This window comes from Sparus aurata, chromosome 7, assembly GCF_900880675.1.
Source record: "Sparus aurata chromosome 7, fSpaAur1.1, whole genome shotgun sequence".
In the NCBI taxonomy this organism is placed as follows: Eukaryota; Metazoa; Chordata; class Actinopteri; order Spariformes; family Sparidae; genus Sparus; species Sparus aurata.
Window position 1 is genome coordinate 23,371,560 of NC_044193.1, and position 9,806 is coordinate 23,381,365.

Below are 9,806 nucleotides of genomic sequence, written 5' to 3' on the forward strand. Positions count from 1 at the left end.
TCAGTGGAGTAGGTGTTGAGAGAAAAAGAAACAGTTACATAGACAGAGTGTGCCATCTGCTGGACAGTGTGCTTATTACATGTAATGTATGTGATCTATATGATTACAGAGGAATAAAGTGAAACTGCATGTGACACGGTCTCAACCGGTAGAAAACTAACCAGTCACCTCGGCAGATGAGTGAGGAGTTCTGACTCTTGTGTGGAAAAATGAATAACAAATGTGGTAATCTCGATCGCTGAACTGAGCGACCAAACACAACATAATCTACGCGTCACCACAGGTTTGTAAAAGCGTCTTTATTATATGCTTTGCGTTAGAAACGAGTTGAAAAATGTGGAACACTGTAACATACAGAAAGGGTTTTAGTCACTAAAAAGGCCGTGGTGTGTTCAAGCTTGTCAGCTAGCTGGTAAGCTAATTCAGCAGCAGAACTCCTTTTGGTGAGTGTGCGTTTGGAGATGCTGCTGCAGCCACAGCACCGTGTTGAGGAAGCAGTCGGCCAGCGTGTCCACCCTGGACAGAGAATGTCCGTCCTCTGGGAACCACAACAATCTGGAGGGGACAAACAGAACAACGGGCAGAGCTATAAATCTGTTTGATTTATCACATGTATGAGTTTGGATGACACGCAGGGTGACTGATTTAAATCCTCTGTAGGCTCTGTTGTACCTGACAGGTGAAGCTCTGCTCTTCAGCGCCTTGTAGAGCTCCAGACCCTGGTGAGGAGACACTCGCCTGTCTCTGCCCCCCAGCATCAGCAGCACCGGAGCCTTGATCTACAAACAAACACAGATAAACACACTGTAGCAACACATCCGGTTTCATGGCAGTTTCTTCAGATTTTGATGACTTTCTGTAGGTTCCTGTCACCTTAAAAATACTTTTTTTTTTTCGCTATAGTGCCACTAAAATGTCACTAAACTTGTCCCAAGAGATTGGCCCATGACAAGGTCCCATGTCTACAAAACTAAAATTCATGAAAATAACTTTTACATTTTAAAAAGGTGCACTATGTAGTTTTGGGGAAGAAACTTTAATCAGATGAGACTGATTTCTTTATGTCTAAACAAACTCTCTTTAATTTAATGGCTGAATAAACTGAGAAAAAAACTGACCTTAAAGGACAAAACAGTTTCATGCTGTTTTGTCTATGTGTGGCGGACCCTGCCACCTCTCTAGCTTCAAAAAGTGTTCTGGGGACCTTATTTTCCTCCGTGAAAGGCTGGTTTATTCAGTTATGGGAAAAAAATATATTTCTGAGTTTGTATTGTTACCTCATCAATATTGTGAATATTAAAATTCTGACTTTGAATATCTTCTCCAAAACTGCACCTTTAATTTAGCTTTAGAACGCCAGACTGACATGGAATTTAAGGACCCAAAACTTTCCTTTCTATTGTCCATATTTGTTTATTACCAACTGCAAAACGAACAAACATTTTTAGGCTACCACTGATCAGACTCTAAGAATTGCAAAATTGAATCATTTTGGGTAGTTTGAGGTCTAATGAGCAATGCAGGCTTTAGAGGATGCTTGTACTTTCAGAATTCCAGCCTTGGTATTGAGACGGAAAAATAAAAATAGCATCTGGTCTAAGAGTGTGTTAAGTTATTTGTACATTATATTAAATATGTTATAAGTCTGCGTGTGTGTCTGACCTGAGCAGCATGTGTGATGGGTGACTTCTCCAACATGGCAGCCAGGGCCTCAGCAGTAGGGATCTGGTCATATGAATACTGAAGCCCCACGCTGCTGTAACGCCTGCAGACCGAGACAGAGAGACAGAGAGGATGAAAGACTCTGACCTAAAAAATGGTTGGGATGTGTTGCATCCATGTGTCTGTGGATGAGCTGTTGTGTAACGTGCACATGTCTCACCAGTCCACAATGTCACTGGTGCCCAGTAAAGTAGCGGCGTTAATGACAGGGTTCCTGGCCGCACACGCTCTGTAGAAGTCGGGATACTGACCAACCAGGTGACAGGAGAGGAAGCCCCCGTGTGAGCCGCCGATGACAGCCAAGCGTTTGGGATCAAGGGTGATGTCCGTCCGCAGCGCAGTGAGCACGGCCCTCTGGGTAAAAGATTGGTCACATTGTTTTCAGCTGCAGGGTGACACCGAGTGTACCTACAACTCCTTAGTCTTTACGACTCCTGAGATTCTTAAATATTTCACTGATTTTATTTGGATTTTATTTTTACTCTGACGCTGTGTGAATCAGTACCTGCACATCTTTTACATCCTGGCTACCGATCCGACCAATCAGGGACAAAATGCTGTCCTGGCCGAACCCTGTTGATCCTCTGTAGTTCACTAGGTAGAGAAACAAGAGGATGAGAGACAGTTCAAAAAAGAGGAATGGAAAAGTCTTTGATAATTTGAATCTAGCAGGATTTTCCTTTTTAGTTCTGAACTGATTAACACCGAATAAAACTAGAACGATTTGAACAGCTTTTCCTCACACAAGAAAAAGACATACCGTTTTTACAGTAAACGACATCAGACTCGTTGCTATAATGCATATGTACAATTTAATGCTGTTTTACGTTAAACCAACAGTTCAACATCTGGGGAAATATGTGTAGTTTCTTTCTTGCCGAGAGTTAGACGAGAACATCAACACCCCGCCATGTTTTTGTGCTAAATATGAAACTAGTCGCTATGCTCAAGCTAACTAGCCAGCTGCTGATTGTAGCTTCATATTTAGTGTGCTGACATAACAGTGGCGTCAAAGTTCTCATTTATGAAGGCAAATTATTAAATGACCCAACACGTCAAACTGAGCTGTCTCACCCATTAGCACAGCTAAGCCCAGTTTAACCAGTCCAGCTGTGGTGCTGTTCCACTCTGCTGGGAACTGGGAGTGGGGCCCACCTGGGGGAGCAGACAATCACAAAGACAATCATATTATAAAGAAAATCAAGAAAAATGTTTCAATATGTTTCAAACAGCAGACAGTCAGATAAATGAAGTTAACGCAGACCATGGATGAAGACGACCAGAGGTGTCTTGGCATCATGGAGGGGGCGAGGCGGTTTCACCAGGACGGCCCCGAAGTCTAAACCAGCTGATGAACGGAGACACATTTTCATTTATCATCATTTTAATGCAGTGTGTGTGTGTGTGTGTGTGTGTGTGTGTGTGTGTGTGTGTGTGTGTGTGTGTGTGTGTGTGTGTGTGTGTGCCAGGGCATGTGTCTCATCCTCACAGTAGTGTGTGTTGTCCTCCTCTGGTGGAGGTGTAACATCTAGAACTGTCCAGTGGAAGTCAAAGGTCATGATGGGCTGCTGCAGGGTTCGCCAGGTCACATCCTCGCCTGCCGAGGGGAGGAAGCCCACTCTCTACACACACACACACACACACACACACACACACACACACACACACACATTACTATGACTGCTATGTTAAAATACAGTTTACTGCATTGTTAAACAAGATCAGTTTGTTTCATCAACCACATTTGCTTGTGTTTGGGTCTCAAGCAAAGACAGAAAAGACAAAAACACACAATGATGTGTAGTTAATGACAGTCATCTCTTTGTTTTGTTTGCGTCTGTGTGTTTGTGTCTGTCTGTCTGTCTGTCTGTCTGTCTGACCAGAGTGGGAGGTGTGTTGGGGCTGGAGCAGCAGACGACCATCAGGTCTTTCTGGACTGTCAACAGCTTCCAGCTGCCATACTGTTTGGAGACATCAGAGAGACCTGCAGAGGAGAGGAGGCAGCACAGAAGAACAAACGACAGGAGTACAGAGAGAGAGAAAGACATGATGGAGGAAAGAGTTAGAGCTCTGTTGACTGCAACATTCAGCTCTTGCATCTGCCCACTTATTACAAAATAAATCAAAAAAAATGTGATCAAATGTGGTGATGTATTAATTGTATTTTACTTGTATTTAAGCATGCATCTTTTGTGTGCTGTTTAACTGTTGCCCTTTATTTTGAATTCCCTGATAGGATGTTGCCGCCAACATCCTGTTGGTCTCGCCATACCTTCCTGTTCCCTCTTGTGCTCCTGATGATGAAGACGAGGAGGAGGTGGAGGAGGGGGAGGGAGGAAAGGAGGGTCGGGAAGAGGATCTGGAGGTGGAGGAGGAGGAGGAGGAGTAGGAGGGGGAGGAGGAAGGTGAGAGTAAGAAAAGAGGAGAGGACCTGGAAGTGGAGTAAAAGGAGAAGGGGGAGGAGGGAGAAGAGGGGAAAGGGGATCAGGAGAAAGAGGAGGAGGAGAATGAGGAGGAGGAGGAGGAGGAGGAGGAGGAGGAGGAGGAGGAGGAGGACGAGGAGGAGGAGGAGAAGGGGGAGGAAAATTAAATGCATGGTAAGCAGGGGATTGGGGAGTATGGGGAGGCCAACAGGGGGAAGGAGGAGGTGGAAGCAGAGGAGAGAGGGGAGGATGAAAGGAGGGAGTAGGAGGAGGAGGGAAGTTAAGAGATGAAGATGAGGACAGAAGAAGAGGAGGAGGAGGAGGAGGAGGAGGAAGAGGAAGAGGAGGAGGAGGAGGAGGAGGAGGAGAAGGAGAGGAAGGACTCTTACTATCAGAGAGGGATGTAACTTTGTTTGATCTTCTGTCGACCATAAACAGATCCTGAGAGAGAGGAAGAGAGTGAGGGAGTTATGGCACGTACATTTGAAAAAAATTATACAAAAAAAATTAGAAAAACTTTGCTTTCTAGGTACAAATTACTCTCATGTCTGCGTATTTATCCGTTGCTGGAGCCAGGAGTTGATTAGCTTAGCTTAGCATAAAGACTTGAAGTGAAGGGAAACAGCTAGCATGGCCCTACTAAAAGGTCACAGAATCTGGCTACAGGAGCTCCTAAAGCTCACTGACGGACACAAGCTGTGGCTTTACATTTCAGCTGGTCTACAGATCACACTAACAAAACGAAACATGTTCAACGGTGACATCAAACTACTCCTTAAATACGCGGTTGTTACCTTCCAGTTCCTGCGGGCGCTGCTGAACACCACTCTTTGACTGTCTGCGGACCAGCAGCAGGACGGCAGAGCTTCGTACACACCTGCAAACTCACCTGGAACAGACACAGGGAGGGAGCACACTTATTTCTAGCAGTAATCTTTTATTTCCTTTAACTTCCACAAGCACTCTCGCTCTCCTTATATTCCTTAATATCCTTAGATTTTGAATTTAGCTTAATGAAATGTACCAGTGGCAATCACTGAAATAACTGGACATTAATAACCAAAACAAGTCATGAATAATGAGCACGTTGCTCTGGATATAGACACAATATAAGTGTATCATATTGTTAAGGGTTTTATCTTCTTGTGTCGACTCTAAAATCTATTTTCTTATTTAAACAGATATATATTAAATTGCTCTATATTTCATCAGTAATCACTGTTATAGTGTTTGGTCATTAACACCTGTCTCTCCTTCCCCTGCCTCATGCAGTAAAAGAAAGAATCCCTGTTCACATTATCCAATCAGGAGAGAGATCTCCATAAAGAGGCGGTCATGTCTGCTTGCCACATTGCTAGTGTGGCTAAAAGCTAAAAAGTGTGTGACCTACCAGGCTGTGCTCTGTTGACAACATCCAGCAGTGAGGACGTCTTCCCACTCTTCAGGTCCAACTGTGGGGGATCAACAGTGACGGTTAACAGACGCACACACACACGCACACACACACACGCACACACACACACACACAGTACCTGCTGCAGACTGAGGCACTGGCTGTGAGGACCAAACACTCGACCCTGCAGGTAGATTAGCGTGGACCCGTCCGGACTCAGCCTGGGACAGGACACAGACAGGTTGGGTCCAGACAGACGCTCTGGTTCGGAGGGAGGAGGACGTACAGGGATCAGATGAGCCGAGCGGACAGAGTGTGTGAGTTCGGTTCATTAACAAAGTCAAAGTGCTCACCACAGTTTCCATCCAGGTCCAGCTTGAATAACGCTGACCTGAAAAAGACGTTTTTGCAGAAGGAGACACAAAATGAAGTTTCCACTGTTTAGTCTGAGGCCCACTGTACAAATACACTATTTTTACATGACTCAGTGAACTAAATGTTTTCTGCTCGGTGCCTGGAAACACAAACAAGGTTTAACGTCGTTTCTGCTTTTTCTGTTTTCCATTCTCCTTTTCAGTTTCTATTTAGTACGAGAAAACCTCCTGTGCCACCAACATACTGTAAGAATAACAATGATAACTGATTGATTATGTAAATGATCATGTAGTATGTGTTTTATATGGAAGCCCATTTCGGCCAGTTAAAGAAAAAAAATGATATAACCTGTTTTAAATCCACGTGGTAAGTCAGAATTATGGGATAAAAAGGAATCGAAACTATGGAAACTATCATTGAACATAAAATTAAATAAGGGTGTGCTAAAGAGGAAGAAATTACAAATTTTATTACTTCTTGAATTAACAGATGATTTTTACAGCAACATTAATAAAACCCACTTCACATTTTTTCTGTCTGCTGTAGTGCCTGTCACGCTGTTCTTCACACCAACACAGGCGACATTCAGAAGACCAAGCGGCCGCCTCACCTGCGGTTGGAGCAGAACTTCAGCCCGAGTCTGAACGGTTCGTGGTACCAACCGACGAAAAACACAGACTGACTGCCGGGAGCCCAGAGAGCCTGGAGGACAACACACACAGTAGCCCTGATTGATAATTACAGAAAACACCTCTCCATGTGTAAAAAGCCCAGAGGACATCCTAATGTTTGTCATCGGTATTATTACAGATGCCGGTAAATCTGCACTGGAATTTATACTCCAGCACAAAGATACACAGGGATACTGATTTCACACCTGACCTCCATAAATGAACAGTCCTAAAACATCTAAAGCCTGCAGAGTCAGGTGTAAGAGCTGCAAGTCCGTCTGTCCTCACCTGTCCAGGTGAGATGTCAGGCGGGACGCCCTGCAGCACGCTGACAAAGCCGATCTGCAGATTCACCGCACAAAGCACCGGAGCGCTCTTATTGGTTAGACCCTCGCCCCAGTCTTCACTGTACACACTCCGGTCCTGTTGGAGCACGATTATACACACACACACACACACACACACACACACAAGCAAAATAACGACGTGAAGTTAATGACAAGATGAATGTCATCTTTTTCTTTTGTGTGTGTATGTGTATTACCTTCCCACATGCAGATTTCCCATCATGTGTTTCTACTGAAGTGTTTTTGCTCTTTTCAGCTACATACAGCAGTTTGTTCTCACACTCCGACCAGGACAGACAGCCAAACTGGGCTGGAAACACGCACACACACACACACACGGCAAAAAGTGTATATAGGCAGGTGAACACACAACAATACAGAAGCACAATAAGTCACATACTTCTCAATACTATACAGGTTGGTGTGATCTGGTTAGTGATGCTGATCTTGCTGAAATAAGACAAACATGAGACATGCAACTAACCGTCGTCGTACACTCTGCCGTGTCTGTTGAGAGCGGTCAGGTTGAGGCTTTTCCTGAGGCCCTGGGGGTCCCATATCTGAACAGCAACATCCATACACAACAGCAGTCCGTCAAAATGCTCAAACATGGATCGTACAGAGGAGATTTCCATCTAAAGTCCTCACCTCGAGGAGCTGTTGGCCTCCTGTTTCCCTGACAACAGCCCTCCGGCCTCGGACGGGAGAGAGTCCGGTCAGCAACCTGAAGAGCGGAAGAGAAATAAAGACTGATGATTTAAGAAAAAGGTGCTCCAAGCTGATAATCAGTGTTCCACTGCCCTCTCTGGTTAAAAGTTAAACGATTCTACTGCTGCTACAATATTTTATTCCCCAGCATCGTTTTAGATTCCGGTTGGTCTGGATGAACAAATATAAGTGGATAAAAACGCTGTGTGAAGAAGGATGTCAGCCCTTTGGTTGACAATGCCAAATATATGACCAGATGATCTCATATTTAGGCTGCAGCTACACCGCCCGAGCGTTCAAAGTTCTCTGGAATCTGCATTTTTAGGCAAAAAAAAGGGCAAGATCTCAGTGGAATCGGAGAGAGTAGTTTGTGACTGTGCGTGTACTCACTCTCCAGACACAGGGACACAGGGTCCTGGTGGGAGGACAGTCTTGATGCTCTTCCGGTCGTTGCTGTCTGCGATCAGAGTCCACCGCTGCGAGTAGCGAATTCTGGAGCCTCGGACCGGGTCGCTCTGACTCAACTCTGGACGTGGACACAATGAGATGTTTTCCAAAGTTGGGTTGAATAAAGACACGCTTGATTATTGCAATAATCCAAATCTGCGCGATACAAACTTAAACAGAGGAAAATTCTTAGCCAGAAAATGCAAGCGTCCTGTGATACATGATCGTTACAGTGGTTGATCTGAACATTTATTGTGCTATTCGTGTTACGCTGAGGCCATTAAAACAGGTGCTTTGTTTGGATGACCTGCATGTCCCTCCCTCAATCCTCAATCCAATGTTCTGCACAGTATCCAACAAACGAAGGTCAGGTTGGACTGTATTGTCCGGGGCTAACAGATGGGTTTACTCTGTAAACCTTTTTAAACCCTTAAGACAAGATCACTGGTGTCAGTCCCAGAGCGGCAGGTCACGGAATCCAAAGAGAAGCTGACAGTCAGAGGGAATGTTTGGTTTTTCTCTCATGACAGCCTTTAGTTGTTTGCATTATTTACCAGCTGATTCAGGTTTACATGATTATAAAGAGGAGAGCAAGATATCTGGATCAACGTCCAAAGTGTCATTTAAGCTCTCTGAGCTATCTTCACTTTCACATCAGGGCCTCACGCAGTCATCTGAACGGACATATTAACAAATTCACATTTTCATTTAAAAAAAAAAAGATTTCACACTTTTCCACCATGTCAGGCATTTGTGTAATTTATGGCTATAATCTTGGTAGAAGGGAAGCTAACGGGAAGCTGAAAACATGACAGAGCTAACAGGAGACATGGGGAGAGGTGCTGGGTCAGGCATGTGTGAGCTGACCAATCAGAGCAGACTGGGTCTTAAAGAGACAGGAGCTAGAACAGAGAGTCTCATACAGAGGGGAACAGTTATTACTGGCAAGGATCACAGAATAGTACAAGTGAGGTCGCTTTGAGCATTGTTCATACTATATAACTTTGGTAATGAGTGGTATGTCCCACAAAGTACACAAACCTAATTGAGACCCTGAATTAGAGAAGTTAGAGGCTGTTCATCCATGTTCTTACTTCATTTATTCAGTTTTAACTTTGGGAGCGTCATGCTTCAACAGCACCATTTCATAAAACTGGTCGCCAGTTCCTGTCATCTGTAATATTCTCTGTTTACCACTTTCCTGACAATATCGGACGTTCACCTGCGGACACTGTGTAGATCCGCAGCTCTGGGAGCTGCTCCTCGGTCACGTGGGCGGAAAGAGGCGCAGGGAGGGTGCTGACCTCTCCGTACAGCCCGGTGATCTGCCCGGGCTCCATCTGTGTCATCACCGACCTGTCACACCGGCCCCGTCAACACCAGCAGCTCGGACACAAGTGCTAACTCATGCGTCGGACACTTAAGCATCAAACCGCGTCCCGTCAGCAGCTCGGAGGGCTCTGTCAGCCGTCAGGTTCGGTTTCCGCGCGGCGCCGTTCATGAATCCGTCCGCATCAGTCTGTCAATGATTTTAAGGGCTCCCGGGGACCTGATTCAACATTTCACAACAATGATTTCCACTGCACCAGCGCCTCCATGTTGAATTCATGAATGGACGATACCATTCTAGTTCCGGGTGGAGGGGGGTTAGCAGAGGAGAGTGACCGCAAGGGGGCAGCAGAGGATCATTGAGGAAGATTACCAAATGATTTATTTAAAA

The 9,806-nt window shown here is 45.1% G+C and overlaps 1 protein-coding gene across 1 annotated transcript; it reads right to left on the minus strand.

Annotated features, from left to right (window-relative positions):
* Window positions 1-279: 279 nt before the first annotated feature.
* LOC115585794 (acylamino-acid-releasing enzyme) lies at window positions 280-9,716 on the minus strand. Its single transcript, XM_030424429.1, has 21 exons — window positions 9,309-9,716; window positions 8,030-8,165; window positions 7,580-7,655; window positions 7,416-7,491; window positions 7,129-7,241; window positions 6,873-7,007; window positions 6,524-6,615; window positions 5,892-5,929; window positions 5,678-5,799; window positions 5,536-5,596; window positions 4,940-5,034; window positions 4,535-4,586; window positions 3,603-3,706; window positions 3,212-3,344; window positions 2,987-3,070; window positions 2,797-2,877; window positions 2,228-2,316; window positions 1,883-2,076; window positions 1,663-1,765; window positions 673-779; window positions 280-555 (listed from the first exon to the last, which is right to left on the minus strand). The coding sequence occupies exons 1-21, from the start codon at window positions 9,433-9,435 to the stop codon at window positions 423-425; spliced, it is 2,151 nt and encodes a 716-aa protein (XP_030280289.1). The 5' UTR covers window positions 9,436-9,716; the 3' UTR covers window positions 280-422.
* Window positions 9,717-9,806: the final 90 nt, after the last annotated feature.